Source organism: Pseudomyrmex gracilis, unplaced genomic scaffold (assembly GCF_002006095.1).
Source record: "Pseudomyrmex gracilis isolate BER0280 unplaced genomic scaffold, ASM200609v1 scaffold_48, whole genome shotgun sequence".
Taxonomy (NCBI): domain Eukaryota; kingdom Metazoa; phylum Arthropoda; class Insecta; order Hymenoptera; family Formicidae; genus Pseudomyrmex; species Pseudomyrmex gracilis.
Window position 1 is genome coordinate 245511 of NW_018020632.1, and position 16028 is coordinate 261538.

The following is a 16028-nucleotide window of genomic DNA, read 5'->3' on the forward strand; positions in this document are numbered from 1 at the left end:
TTCGTGTTTTCGAATGTTCACGGATCGCTTAACGAGTTATATAACTCGTGTTTACATCGCGACGTGCAGCGATAATTTTGATTTAAAAACCAACCGGTCCGTAAAATGTTAAATAAATATTCACGCGATTAATCGAACACCGTGTGGAACATATTTTACCCTCGTACCGACAACGGGAACAACATCTTGACCGTTCGCACTTCCGTCTCTCTTCTCCGTTCGATGTTTATTTTATTTATTTAATTTTTCCAACACAAGTGACAATATTCAACGTAAGACTTTAAATTGTTTCGTCGAGGAGTATTAATTAACACGGTGCGAGTTAATAAACCTAAATTGTGAAATAAGTTAATAATAAGAGGTAATTAGTTTTTTCTTAAAATTAATACACAAGATGGAAGAGCGTGGATAATATAGAAAATGGTAGAAAGAGGAACGGGAAATTTATAAACCTCTCTTCCGGAAAGTAGATTCCTGTTATATCAACGGTTAAATTAATAAAATTAGAAAGAAACAATCTTTTTTTTTTTCTTTTTTTTTTTACGTCATACATATGTGAGTGTAATTAAGTCTGTTCGCTATTTACGCGTACATTAAAGATAATTTGCACATTACGTTGCTTACTTCACGCAGGTGAATGGAAGTTTTACAAAAATAACTTTCATTACTGCAAGAGAGATACATTAGAGGTCTCTTTGAAGTGCCAAAATCTGAGATTCTTTCTCTCTCTCTTTCTCTCTCTCTCTCTCTCTCTCTCTCTCTCTCTCTCTCTCCTAACTTCTACAATCCCCATTTTGTATCCCGTTTTAAACGCACTTAACGCTAAGTGCCTGTATTCTACGTGATAAAATAAATAAAAACTAATAACGTGTGAGAAACAAACAAAATTATCGATCAGTCTACTTTCTTCTTGAGGACGTGTTGGCCGATCATCACTCGCCAGCAAAATTTCTTGAGCGCGTAAACGATCGATATCATACTCGCAGCGTAGAACATCGCTACGTCCACGCCGTAATAATGAATCGCACTTATGTATCTGAAACGAACATTTGTAATATTGTTATTTAATATTTTCACTTAAGAGCAACTTAATTTCTTTTGTTTTAATTGTAAGTATAAAATACGACGGGGCTTACCTCATTGAACTTTTCAAGTGATCGGCCCCTTTGTGCTTGGCAACGTGTTCCACCCACCACGTGGCCAATTCATTAGGACCGATTGGGAGATCGCGCAATAACGATCTTCTCTTTCGAGCCGCTTCTCTGTAAGTGTTGTTGTGAATCGCGGCAACTTGAAGTATACCTTCGCGAAGTTTGCTAATGGTTATGTCAGCCAAATCCATTACCAAAGCGTAGCCCAACTTGTCTGCATCAATCAATCGATACACGCGGAAGCGCAATTAATAAAATTAACGTCCGTAATTTTGTAGGATTATTTCAAATTGTTATTAAACTTTAATTGTGTCAGTTATTCGTACTTGATAACATTATATATTCGTTTCACTTTATATACGTGTTGCTTAACATATAGTTCACTTATCAGTTATATAAATATATAATATATTAAAACAATATAAATTATATATAAATATATAAGTACATATATTTTTCTTTTTTTTTAATATATATATTTATTAATATATAAATGTAATATGATATATATTGTATATGTTTGTAAAGTTTTTTGTTAACACGTATATATTTTATAAAAAGAACAAATTCTTTCTTTCGACCCTTTTGAATTATTTTGTTTTTCTATTTCCGCAGTAGCGGATATAACAGAAATAAACAACTTTATTTCTGTTATATCCCGACTGTTATTCCAGATTGAGATTTGGTTGCTACGCCATATCCTCGCGGCTATACTAGTCAGCGTTTCAATTATCTCCGGAATGCTGATTGAAGCACGCAGCGTTACATTTTCGTAAAAAAAAAAAAATTTGAAGAAAAGAGAGACGAGGATTTTTACCGGCTTGCGCCGCGTTTCCATCGTGATCGCAGAAAACCGGCAGAACCAGAGTCGGGACGCCGTGATAAGCCGCTTCGTGCAGGGATAACAGCCCTCCGTGGGAAACAAAAGCTCGTAACTTGGAATGCCCGAGCAACTCCTGCTGCGGCCACCAGGCAGCCGTCCTCACGTTCGCCGGTAGATCTTTGATCTTGCCACCCTCCCACTTCCAGATTACGTTGTACGGTAGCGTGGAAAAGACTGCGACGAAGATCTGCCGCAGCGCCTCTGGCATTCCGGAAGCTCTCACCGACGATCCCATCGAAACGAACACGAATCCTGCAAAAGTTTGTTCGACATAAAAAAAAAAAAAAAAAAAAAGTCCATTCCATGTACGCACACGTAATCCGAGATTTTCCATCAATCACGGCGCATGTCGCGAAGGAGATTTTGCATAATTGTGTGATGCGAAATATGATGCATGTCAATCCTCTTACCTTTAAAGCTTACATTTCTATAGCCGCGGGCAACGCGAATGATTGAATTTAAAAGAGATCAAATCCAATAAGAGAGAAAAATCAATAAAAAACAAATTTAAAATAAAAATTATCTAACAAATATATAAAATTCGTTGATATAATTTATGAGTAAAAAAAAAAATAAAGAAAAAAACCAAATAAGATAAGTGAAAATCCTCTATTTGTCGCTTTTTTGACAAATGGCGTTGAAAGTGGCGTGAACGGGCGTTGAATGAGCGGCGCAAATCTCGAAGATCTCCAATAATGGCAGACAGAAAAAAAAAAAAAATAAATAAATAAACAAAATGCGCGGCTTGTGAAAAGAAGAAATTACCGTGTCGCAGAAAGGACTCTAACTCGGAACTTAATTGCATCGCCGGTCTGCAATGGAGGCACGCCACGTTTACGACGTTCGACAAATAAGGCACGGAATCGCCTACGCTGTGGTGGTTGTTCTGCAAAGTCAGCGGTACTTCCGCCGTCAGATTGTAGAGATCGGGTATGTAACCTGTCGGGAAGAAGCGCAAAATACATACTACAGTCACATCGAGGAGGAGATACGTGTGTGTGTGTGTGTGCGTGTGTTTACGCTTGCTCCTGAACAAACACGCAATTTGCATGCAACTTTTTATCAATAAAAACTCAACAAACGATACATAGTACACGCAATTGTGGTAGTAGTATATGGGATGTTAATTTAAAACGCTCACCGAGATATCGCTGAAGAGTCGATTGGAGACGAATTTGAATTGTAAACCAATGCATAATTTTTAGCGTGAGCATACAAGCCACGTTTGTCACTCTCTGGAAGAAATTCATGTCTTGCGTAAACGTCACGCCGAAATACGGTGTGACCGTCCACGGTGATGGATTACCTTGTCGCACAATGGATCCGCTGTACAACGCCACCTGCGGAAGTAAGTGTAGTTTGTAAAGCGCGTCGTTTTTTTTTTTTTTTTTTTACTATTACTTTGACAAACATTGCAGATAAGTGTAATTGCATCCGCAACGAGGCAAATTGCCGGTTTTGTAAGTAGCTTATAAGCACGGAATGCGGGTTGCTAACGAAGTCATTTTCGAAGGTAAACGATGAGAGAGAGAGAGAGAGAGACGTGATTTTCTTAATGGAAAAGCGTTGTTCCGTCGTTATATAAGCTCATTTGTATTACGCGTTGGGTAATGTAATTAATGAATAATGAAGAACAAAATCCAGAGTGAAATTAATCCGGGAAGAACAATCGAAATTGATCTCTCTGGTTGTAGTTAGATTTAATTAAAAAAAAAAAATTTATATAGAACGTCAGATATCTCAATTATTTATTTCTTTTTGATCCGCTCCAGATCAGATTTTAATATCAAAACTCGAAATAGTCAGACAGCTAAAGTTTGCACATTTGTTTTCTTCTTGATTGTTGGCTAAATGTTTCAATTGATGATGTGATCGAAAAGAAATAAATAATCAAAAATAATTAATGTAATAATCGAGAATAATTAAATGATCATTGGTGGGAGGGGCTCATGTGGTTCAGTTTTCTTTGAATTAATTACAAGAATAAGGAAAACAAAAAATTTTTTCAGAAAAGAGTAATCGAAGAAAGCGACGAACGTGAAGTGATGGCAAAATCACAATCTGACTTTGAAAAGATTTCATTTGTAAGCTGTTCGAAAATAATTCATTTCCTGCATATCACGTCGTTATATCAACGTCGAGTGAACAGTACAATATTCATTAGCTTTTTTTTATTACTTTTTGCGATGCGCGTTGACTGTTTTCATTTATATGGAAACGAAGATGAAAAAAAAGAAAAAAAAAAATAATGAACCTCGTGTTTTTACGCATTCCGCACTCGTGAAGTAATCGCGACCGGACGCGTGTAACCTTTACAACGAACACGCGTGCAAGTTCGGAGCGCGCGAGATGAAAAGAAATCGGTATCTCTTTATCGACGTATTTTCTCTGCGTACGTATCTAGAATGTCGATGTCGGAACGAACTCAGCACGCGCGCCTACACACGGTTGCCAAACTGACTGACGCAAATAAATGCCTCATAAATAATTCTGACGATTTTTGTCGCGGTCTTTGTCGCGTACGAGCGCGAAGAGTTAATGTATTAACGCTTCGGAAGCGTTTCTGCAGTTGCAAACAATCGTATCGCGCGCGCGCGCGCACACACACAATTAAGAGCCGAGGTAATGAAGTCATAGCGACGACCGAGAGTTTCGTCGTAATGAAAATCGAAAATGTTGCCGCGAGCGTCGTTTATATAGCCGCGCGAATCGATCGGTTTGCGGTTTTCTTCCGGAAACTCGTTCCGAACAACTTCCGCTTATTACCGTGTTCAGCATTATCGTCGGCACGTTTTCCCCGTGGAGAATTCCCAACAGGCACTCGGGATAAGCGCCGTCGATCACCGCGACGTCCCATCGGGCGTGCGGATCCCCATCCGGTTTTCTCAGACCGACGACCGACGGCGTGTCGCGCAGGAGCGCGTCGCACGCCTCCCAGGCGTATCTCATGGCGTCCCACGGTGAAATCGGAAGCTCGTTACGGAACCGGGCGCCCACGAGATCCCATTCGGACGTGAAGTTCTCGACGTAAGCCTACACACACGAAGGTGGATTGAACACACACACACACACACACGCGAACAATAAATCTCGTTGCGATGTTCCGGACCGAAGCCGGGGAAGAAACTTCTCGGACTTCGATCCTGCGAACTTTCGCGGTATCGGTGGAACTTGTACGCGAAGTTTTTATGTGCGACTTCGCGAAGTTTAATGGCGGAAAAAAAAAAAAAAAAAAAAAGAAATGCAGCACGGCGTTAATTTAATTCTTTAAGAGTTAACAGAAGAGGTTTAAGTGTACATCTCCCGAGATAAGATCCGAGCACAAAACACCTTGAAATAGAATCGAGAAAACTTTAACGGTTGCAAATACAAACGTCAAAAAAAAAAAAAAAAAAAAAAAACGTCCACGTGGGTACAATGTCGATAACAATGAGAACGAATAAAATCAACAAGACGAAGTCGTAACCGAGCGAAACGTATGTGACAAATGCGAGCGGCAAACAGATCGGGAGATCTAGTCCGCGTTAGAAAGAGGAGAGAAGAAGAAAAAAAAAAAAACTCCTGAATATACAAACGCGCGCCGGATATCACCTCGAGAATCGACGGCACCAATTCGTGAAGACCATTGTTCGCCGCGGGTCCGGGAAAAGCGCTCAGCAGCGTGACATTGTGACCGCGCGATCTAAGACTCGTTCCGAGAGCGACGAAGGGCACCGTGTGCGACTTGGTGCCGCCCATAGTGGCCATCAGAACGTTGTACGCCAGCAGGGATTCGATCAGCGACGAGAGCCCGACGACGAGAACAAGTTGATGCGCGACGCACGTCATTTCCAGGAAGGATATGTTGTCGGCTTGTTGTCGTTGAGGATGATCAATGACAGAGAGTTCGCGACGTATCTTCTCCTCTCCCTCCGCGCGCGCGTTTATCACCGGCGAACTTTTATCAACGAGGCGGCACGACAGTCCCGCTGACTGGCATTATTGTTCTGATCTTTTTCTTTTTTTTCTTTTTTTTTTTTTTTTTTCACGGATAATTCCCCGTCACGCTCGATCAACGTTTCGCTTTCGTCACGAAGAACTCTTTCGTGCGAAGCGAGAAACGGCACGAATCGTATATTTTCTCTCTTCTCGTGCAGTTTCCGGTCCGATAATCGCTCGTTCGCTCGCCGGACGCGGGAAGAAGTGAAAGAAATCTCCCTTGCGCTCTAGTTGTCAGGCACCGATGACGAGAATCGACGTCTCCCGCCGTCCTGCGAGCGTCGTCCTTCTGTCGTGATTCGCAGCACCTGATGATGAGTCGCTGCCGGTCGGCTTCGTCGTCGCGACTGCGAAATCTCGCATCCTCCGGTCTCCTTATCCTCTTCTTCGCACTTCGTGCGAATTACGAGAGAGCGCGTCGATAATTGAGGAATATGTAATACGGGGTACGGGCTTTTCAAAAGCGCGGAGTTTGTTCGACGGAGAAGGAGGAGGAGAAGGAGGAGAAGGTAACGAAGGTCGCCAGACCTATTGTCATTCTAATACACCGTCGGTTTGAAAAAAAAAAAAAAACGTCGTCAGTCCGAAAATCTGAATACCCGTAGTGAATCGACGCGACCGTTCCTTTTATTTGCTTCCGACAAAACACGAGCGCGGTTCGAAAAACGCTATTCTTCCTTTTGTGCGCGATTTATCGTGTCGAGTATCCTCTCTCGCCGGGATCTTTCTCCACGTCGCCGCTCTCTTCTTACATGTAAAAGTCTCGTCGCGCGCCGAGAGCAGTATTTTGTGTATTCCTTTGATCTTGAGAGAAAAATTGCTCGCGAGCGAATGCTGCTCTCGAGCTGCAGAATGCCTCAACTTCGGGATTGTCGAAAATCGGAGATTGCACAACTGAAGAGATTCTTCAGCGAATTTTTGATCAGTTTCTCTTTCCTTCACTTTTCTCTGATTTTTGTTTATTTGATTTTGCGCAAGTGGCACTCTCTTGATTTCTCACGACTTTTGCGAGAGATTACGAAATGGATACGCGGCCAAAAACAAACGCGCGCGCACTTTCGGCAAATTTCAACGTCAAGTGCTAAAAGCGTTTTAAGTGGTTTGTTTTTGTTTGTTTTTTTTTACGGAGTCGCGTTGTAAAACTTTTACTTACTTTTAATTACTTTGACACACACACACACACACACCGGTCGCGGTCGGTGAGTGATTAAAAAAAAAAAAAAAAAACAAATTGTTGTTTAACTTGAACGTTAAATCAGCTTCTTGAAGAGTAATATCGTCGTTTCCCGCGAGTCTGTAAAACGCGTGTAGCGCGTTCATTGAGTCGCGCGCGAACTTGAATAAAGAGTTCGAGCGCGAATGAGAAAACTTCGAAATCCGCGTTTTTCTCGCTTCGGTTGAAGCAATTTACGTCGAAGAGCTACACAAGAGGAAAGGAAAATTTATGTGCGCGGAAAAAAGTCTTTGAGGTGCGAGAGCTTTTTTATTATTATTATTATTATTATTGTACTCTATATATCTCGCGTTTTTATTCCACATACGCGTTTTAACGAGTGTGATATTTTTCTTTTCGTTCTCTTTTTCTCTATATTTTTCTTATCTTCTCGCCCAAGTTCTCTTCTTTCTCGCGCGGAATCGCGCCAAGCACACAAGAGAACCGAACTCTAAAAAATTTCTATTGGTTTTCCCATCGATCTCGTTTTAACCGCGGCGCCGCGGTATAAAAAGCCGTAGTTTTACTGCGAGTATCGGATCCGGTCGTTTCCGCGAGTCTTTTTGCTCTCAATAACCCTCGAGAGGAGGGTTTTTACTCACGTTGGAGCGCCTCGTACATATCACAGGATATCGCTTTTCTTCTTTCTCAAGCCACTTCAAACAGTTGGACTTCTTTCCGCTCTAATGTTCGCTCTCGAAGTGGTTTCGCGGGGAACAATCCGAGGGGTGGGGAGGGGGGAGGGAAAGAGGGAGAGAGAACACAATGACGCACAACTTTTCTCGATTCTCGAGAAAGAGAATACTTTTTAAAGCGTCTCCGTCACGAGACGCCCGCTCGGGAAGTTCTTTGCAACGTTAAATGTTGAAATTCGAACTGCGTCGCTCGTCTCGGTGCGCAATTTTTACCCAATTATTTCTCCCTTTCTCCGGGCGCCAGGTGAAGATCGCTTCTCCTTTCCTTCTGACCTTCTTTGCCACTTTGCGCGAGATTCTTTCGCGCGGGTACGACGTACATACGTACAAGCCGCCAATCTTGGATCCTCAAACGGGCGCGCGCGCGGGTGACTTTCACTAATAACGCACGCCTCACTTTATGTATCTACATGCACGATCACCCGTCGTGATAATTCAATCCTACGCCAGTCGGACGATCGATCCTTCGCGTCGAGTTTCTCATCACTCGGTTCATATCATTTAAGCTTTCAACGGGTCGAGATGAAGACGTATTTTTCTTTTTTTTTTTTTTTTTTTTTTTTATTGCCTCACAAATACACGCGCTCTGGAGACAAGTCACTCGTTTCAAATCAGATTTTTTCGATCGCGATACGGCTATCGCGGTAATTTGTCATTGAACTTCGCGGACCTTGCCGATGGAGCGCGCGCCGCGCAACAAACAGTCTCTTCGTCGGACTTTCAGATTGAAAAAAAACGTTCGAAGCTGACTGGCTCTGATAATTAAATTTTCTTTCCGCGATAAACTTCGCCAACACGAAAAACTCTTGATAAGTGTGCGTCACGTGAAGAGCGCGGACTCTCTTTGTCTCTCTCTCTCTCTCTCTATCTCTCTTTTTGTGTTTTCGCTTATCCGGTCTTTTATTTCATTTGCGAACTCGATCACGAACGAAGATGTAGATCGGACCGATTTTATCGGTTTCTCTTCTTCTTTCTCTCTGTATGTCTGTTAGCGGATTTTCGATATTGCGTAGCCGGGCAGCGATCTCTTTTCCTCGCGTCACGGAAATTTTCCTTTCGACCCGCCGGATCGCCGTGTCGGATTCGGAAGCGCGCGCGAGCCTTGAAATCGGTCTCGCTCGCGAAGCTCACGTATCGCCGAGCGTGAAAGTTTGACTGTGCCAAGCAACCAGCTTTAATGATCAGCTGAGCTCTAGAGAGAGAGTTTTGCCTCCCACCAAGGCGTTCCTCATCGTCGGTCGCGCACCTGAAGATGTTCGGTGTCTCTCAGGACGCGTCTACCTCCACTCGGAAAAGTGGATATTTTTTCGACAAACACACACGTCGCATTGACCGAGAAACTTCGCCTCACTTATATGTACCTACTTAAAAAAAAAAAAAAAACCGGCGTGTCATTGAATTCAATTTTTTCGCACATTTAAAATATTCTTTATTTGCCATTTATTTATATAATATTGTTTATTTGCCATCAATTTGAAGTCGTTTGAATTGCAATAGGATAAATTTTGCGCTCTGGCGTTGATTTAATAACATTTAATTAAACATATATATATATATATTTTATTTTGTATTAATTAATATTTTGTATTAATTAATTAATATATTATAATAATCCTCCCGTCTCTCTATCTCTCTCTCTCTCTCTGTAAATGATGTAACAGTTGTCAATGAGATGTTATTAATCTAATGACATTATCTGTGCGTACAGTCTGTTTAACGAAATTAATCCGCTGAGAGCGGGATTTGTTTTTTACAAAAGATTCTCCTCTTTCTCATCTTCATATCGCGCGAGATCTAGAAACGCACGGTTCATTTCGGTTTATTTGCAGGATCGCTTGACTTGTTGATTATCGGCGCGATACCGATCGCCGCGATTCGTACCTCTCTCTTTTCGCCGTTCGTCTGTGAGCCGCGCCGATTATACACGCGATTAACTAGGTAATTTACAGTCATCGCGAACGCCATCGCGTAACGAGTGCGGATTTTTTTTTTTTTTTTTTTAATCGTTTTCTCTTGCAAATATGTCAGGAGGGTACAATCACGGTTCGGCGATAGGATGCAATTAACAGTACGATCGTGTCGATGTAGTTTAAATGTCCGCGCGCTGCTCTGCAATTGAATGCGATTTATTGCGAACGCTGAATGTGCGCGCGTTTCTGACGATGCTACGACTCTATTGATTTCGCGTAATTTCCAATCCTGGAACAGCCCGTGTAAGTGTGATTGCGACCACTTTTTTTCTTTTTTTTTTTTTTTTTGCGCGCGCGCGCGTAATGTCCTTCTCTTTATTACTTCCTCTCGCGCATTTGAAAATAGTACAAAATTATATGACAATTTTGCGTTATATAAATCCGTGATGCGTTTGCGATTTCGTCATACTGAAATCTCTTTGAAATGTCTCTTCTGTCGTCTCGGTTGGTCATCGGCAAATTATGACGGCGATGGTGGTTGTACGCGCGAAATTGTGACGGCGATTCGTGACGCGAACGGGAGCACAAATGATTACCTACTCGAAGCTCCGGCAATTAGGACAGATTTCACTGGTGCGACTGTAACGTACATGTTATCATTCGCATCTTGCGCGAAAGAAATTTGCGGGAGAAAGAGGTGAGGTATACATTTTTATTGCTGTAGGTCGGAGCTGAACGCTGTTGTTTCGCGAGCGCGGGTAAAATCAACATTTCCAAAAGTGAGAAACAGACACTTCTCTCACACCACTTACTTCTTTCCGAGTTTATTAACGTTAATATTTACAATTGCATGATATTAATGTTATTTTTAGGTTTTACAACATTGATTTTTTTAATATTAATTAGTTATTAATTATTTCAAATAATATATATATTTCAATATCCTATATAAAAAAATCCATGTGTACCGTGAAGTACGTGTTTTCATATTGAATATATCGCATCTACTGTTGCCTCTTGGTTGGTTGGTTGATCGAGTCGAGTCGAGATCGAATCAAATCAGTAAAATCGAGACAGTAAATATTAACAAAAAAGCGATTTTGACAGTTCGTCGTATATGTAGAGAAAATTAAAAACGTGACTAAAGTAAAGTCACGTGACAAGAAAGAATAGAAAAACAACACGTGACTAAAGTAACGTGACTGTGTAATTTATATTATATACATATAACATTAAATAATATATATTATACATATAATTTATTAGTTATTATTTATATTTGCACTATTATATTTTATATTTTATTGCATTATATGTATTACATATATACTACAGTAAAGTCACTGACCTCAGTCGCGTGACCGCGGCGGGGTCACTGACCTCGGTCGCGCGACCTTGGGGGGCGGTCACTGACCCGGCCGCGCGGTCTTGGCGGGGTCACTGACCTCGGCCGGGTGACCGCGGCGGGGTTTCTGACTTTGGTTACGTGATTATTGTATATATATACCCTAATAGGCAAATTGTGAAAATATTGCACAAAAATGGCGTGTTGTTTTTCTTTCATTCTCTCCTTTTTTTTTATTTTTTTAGTTTGATTTTCATGCGTTATTTTTGACATCTCTCATATGTGTATTATATGATTTGTAAGACGCATATACTAGTTGTCATCACGGTGACAGATTGTATCCACTGACTCAACACGTTAAAATAAAAATAACAATAGCGTGCGCGTAGCGCGCGTTTGTGTTGTGTTAGTATTAATATAACTTAATAGGTACATATTGATATATGTATTAATTAATTAATGAAAATTAATTAATATATATTCTAACAGAGTTATTAATATTACTACGTTTCATAATATTATTAATTCTTATTTTTTCATCTGTTTCTCATTTGTATTCGCATTATTGTAATTAGAGGCAATCATGGAAAGTACAATATTAGCAATGTTGCGGTATATTTTCCACGTGGCGCGATCAACTGAATTCGCGGGATTTGAATTAAAGGGATCAAGCATGTACATAGAGGTATACACGGAAACTGTATATGCAAATCCGCTTGTGAACATTATGTACACGCGGTGTGTTGAATCAGCAAGAGAGGAACAACAATGCGAGATAACGCATTATTATATATATACATACCGTTCCGAGCCTTTCATTGATTAAGGTCGCGGTGTGTGCGTATATTATTTCTCTTTTGTTACTCGGAATAACTTTGCGCGCACAGATAGTTTATACTACGCATCGATAATGCGCGCGTTACATCCGGTGTGTCCAAACGATTTCGCGGTTAAAGTACCGCTTTAGATTGCAAACGCGCGCACGGAGAATATTACGTGTGCTCCCCGTCAATCAATTTTCATCCTCGGCTATATCCGCGCGCGCGCGCAGCATAATTAGTGGATTGCTGCAAGTTTGACGCATCGTTGCGTGAATCCGACGCGGGTTACACACGAAAATGTACGGAATTGCGTGCGCAAATAATCTTGTTGGAAACTTCGCTTCCACTGCATCACGTCGGATCGTTAGCTATTTTACGGCGCTTTCCCGCGCGGCGTTTAGCGGGAGTATTTATTCGCGAGACGAGTTTAGCGACCGCGGAATCTCCGGCGTACAAACCACGCTGTTGTTTAGCGCGGTAGCGAGACGCGACGTTTTCACGAATCGTTGAATTGTCAAATTGCCGCGCGGCTTAATTCGCGGGAGTTCTCGCGAAAAACGTACGCACACAACGTACCGTTCGCGCGCCGCCGACTCGAGCCAAGCTTCGTTTTCAACTTTTTTATTTTTTTCCATGACATTCGTACGTACGGAGATGTAACCACGTCAAATTCCGGAGATCGTTAACAATTCAGAAAGTCGACGATACGTGAGACACCGGTATCTGACGTGTTTCTTCTGCGCGCGCGCACGCTTGTACTCTTTCGAGATAAATTATTAGTCGCTGGCAGGCGAATGGTTGCACAGTTGAGGCGAGGTTTAAATAAGGAAAAAGCGACATCGTGCTCGGTACGCGCAGCGGCAAAGTTACTTCGCATAAAATATCAGGTGAAAGAAATAGATAAGATCAACGATTTTATTCGCAACTTTGGGTGGTATTTAATTTCCGTTCAGAGAAACGCGACGAAATGCCTTCTTGAAAGTTGCGAGGTTTTTACTGGAAAAATTGAATGACATCACGAACAGGTTTATTTCTATTATCGTATTTACGTGTGCGTTACGTGACACACATCGCACATGTGTACATAAAAAACTTGAAATATATCCGCATAAATATATTAAACACAATATCAGAGTTTTCGTATCTTTGTGTTTTTTTTTAGAGTAGCTCTAATCTTGCAGACGGGTTTTTTGGGTATTCCCGGTTTTTAAATATTAATAAATTCCGACATTTTTTAAATGTCTGGCGCGAATTTTTTGTTTGATTAAAACGTTGCAAGAAATCTGTAAAAATTCACGAGGCTTTATTCAACATTCAACATTATCGAAATAACCTTGGTTTCGATATTTTTTTGCTCATTTTTCAGAAATTCTCTCACTAAATAATTGACATTTCATTTTCAAAAAAAAAAAAAAAAAAAAAATTTCTCGAACACCAAGTTAAGTTAATTTTTATCTTATATTGGGATTTGCTGTAACTTTGGTGTTTTTCCTGCGTTTATATTCGAAATGCATTTATTTATAGGATGCATTAAATTTACAAATAGTAGAGCGATATAATATATTGCAATTTTACAAATTGTACGCCAGTGGACAAGTGATTAATATAGCAATTTATAATTTATTATTATAGTAATTTGAAGGCATTACTTCGCATTGATTAGCTCATAAAATTAATTTCTTCGTGACGTTGTACGGTTTTCGCCGCAAAGAGACGTTTTGCAGTCATTCTCATTCTTCTCTCAATTAAATCTGCATGTTTATACGCGGCGCGCTTGTCACTGCTGCATAAAATTTGCATCGTTATATTCGGCATTCCCGTTGCCGCGTTCTAAAATTGCATGTTCTCTGATTTATGTAGAAACACTTGATTAACTGTGTGTGCAACTCCGGAGTAAGTGCCTGTCAAACATTTTGTTTTTATTTTTTTTTGCGGTTACATCTTACATTCCGACAGACCAAAAACCGCAAAAAAACAAAACCAAAATACAATCAAAATTTCTCACATTATAAAGAAATAAAAATTTACATTTATATTAAAATGTTTTCTTTTTCCGGCAACGAGGAGTTTTTCCGCAGTTAATTGAATTAAAAGTCAAGTTAGCTTCAACTAGCATTTTAATTGCTAATCCCTAACTTCTGCGAACTTTTACAAGCTGGAGAATGACGCTAAATTTTAATTGAAGCTAGATTTCATTGATTATTCTCGCGGAAACCGCGTGTGTTATTTTAATCACCCGTGTGTAATTCTTTTTTTTTTTTTAATCTAATGTTAGAGATCTACGTGCTTGAAGATTCACACACAGAGAGTATAATAATCACGTTCTCGTCGCCCTAGAGAGCAGTCGAATCTCAGCAGCTCCGCCGAGAGATCTCTTTTTATAGAAGCAACTTTCTAAAATATTTATCTCTCTTCGGGATAGCGAGAAGAGCATCGGGATATCGATACAAAAATCGGCGATCTCCATTCGCAATATTATCGTCGAACTCGTCGATTTTTTTTATGAAATATGAATTTTCGCGCGAAACAATCAAGCATGAAACGCGATAAAAACGCACACCAAAAAAATCCATTTCTTTCGAATTCGAACGTTTTTATCTGACACGGCGAAAATAGACGAAAAACGACGAATTCTTCTCGCTGTGAAAAGCGTCGGCAAGCGGTTAGTTGAATAACAAACTGAACTTTCCCTCATATTGATCGAATTTTCGAGAATAGTTCGCGCTCGATCGGTGCGCAGTTTGCGTTTCCCTGGGCGTATCAACGTTTATATATTGGGTAGATAAATTGCACACTTGATTACACTGTAGAATACCGCAGGAATATTTGGCTCGAGAAATTTACGTTCAATATTCTGCCGCGTCGCGGACTATTAGGAGTCGGGCGATTGATCCCGAAATGAGAAGATAAACGACGCGAATAAACACAAACAAGAGGATAAATGGACGCGGCGTCCTATCGAGTTGCGATATATTTATTGTTCAATACAGTCGTCTTCTTACCGCGATACGCTTCTCGAGAACGTTGTATATCACTTCGATAAAACGATTTCTCGAGCTCTTCAAAATGGCCATTTACGGTGGCCGGACGACTTCTCGTGATGTCGCTCGAAAATTTCGTTTCACCCGGTCATTTTTCTTCACAGATTTGGAAATCACAAACGAGGTCATAATCGACGAATAAAACAAATGAGGCGGCAAATTCGAGGCAGACCAGTTCGTCAAGTTCGGCCTTGCAACAGTTGCAAGCGCGAGTTGTGGCGCAGGTTGTGTGTTGCAAAACCCACGCTCTCTAACAGCGTTTAATTTTGGCGAGCTGCCGCGCGCAAAATATATACTACGTGCGATAACGAGAAGCCGTAGCGTTTGACACATTTGTTTTCTTCTTTCGAAATTATGAAAAATTTCAAACACATTTCACCACAACACATTGTTGTGATCAAAACGACCGCAACAACGTGAATATTACTGTCGTTATCTAAGCGTCGTATCGAACGCTTATCAATCGCACCTTGATTTCCATTTCTTTCGCAACTTGCGCAATCAATAAAACTTTCTATTTCATAAAATTAATTGGTCGCGGCGCGCGCCGCGATTACAACATTTAAATCGTTCTCTGTTGACAGAATTAATTACCTTATTCGATTTATCGAGAATTCAGAAGGAGAGGAATTAAGCGGTTGTGTTTCTCGTGTGTATTACAGTTGATTTTATTTAACACAAAGTATCGCTCGAAAACAGGTTTTTTTCGGTGTTCTTACAATCACATCGAAAACTGTATCTAGGTGACGTCCGGTTTCGTTGGGTCGTTTTCTCATCCGAGGCCCGTATCGAGTATTTTCGGCATTCACCGTAGAAAGCAACGGGACCCTCGTTTCGCATCGTGGATTCTTTCACGTACAAAATTCACTGTGAAACGGATCGCACGCGAAGCTGAAAAAAAATGATTGACGAGTGACGTCAATAAAAAAAAAAAAAAAAAAAAGAAAAAATTGCGCCTTCCGCGATCGTTTAGCGGAAAAAAGGGCAAATA

General features: G+C 40.7%; 1 protein-coding gene across 1 annotated transcript; it reads right to left on the reverse strand.

The window, feature by feature from the left end:
• Window positions 1-727: 727 nt before the first annotated feature.
• LOC109853431 (UDP-glucuronosyltransferase 2C1) lies at window positions 728-9057 on the reverse strand. The gene is made up of 8 exons (XM_020425566.1): window positions 7828-9057; window positions 5626-7432; window positions 4801-5067; window positions 3176-3374; window positions 2800-2973; window positions 1969-2286; window positions 1137-1365; window positions 728-1036 (listed from the first exon to the last, which is right to left on the reverse strand). The coding sequence occupies exons 2-8, from the start codon at window positions 5860-5862 to the stop codon at window positions 895-897; spliced, it is 1566 nt and encodes a 521-aa protein (XP_020281155.1). The 5' UTR covers window positions 5863-7432; window positions 7828-9057; the 3' UTR covers window positions 728-894.
• Window positions 9058-16028: the final 6971 nt, after the last annotated feature.

Bases quoted from the DNA above. Each gene is read 5' to 3' on its own strand.
- LOC109853431 (XM_020425566.1), bottom strand. From the start codon at position 5,862: ATGACGTGCGTCGCGCATCAACTTGTTCTCGTCGTCGGGCTCTCGTCG. The intron at 2,287-2,799 runs GTAATTTCTTCT...AAACTTTTGCAG, and splicing joins AGAGTCCTTTCTGCGACACG to GATTCGTGTTCGTTTCGATG. The intron at 1,037-1,136 runs GTAAGCCCCGTC...TGTTCGTTTCAG, and splicing joins CACTTGAAAAGTTCAATGAG to ATACATAAGTGCGATTCATT.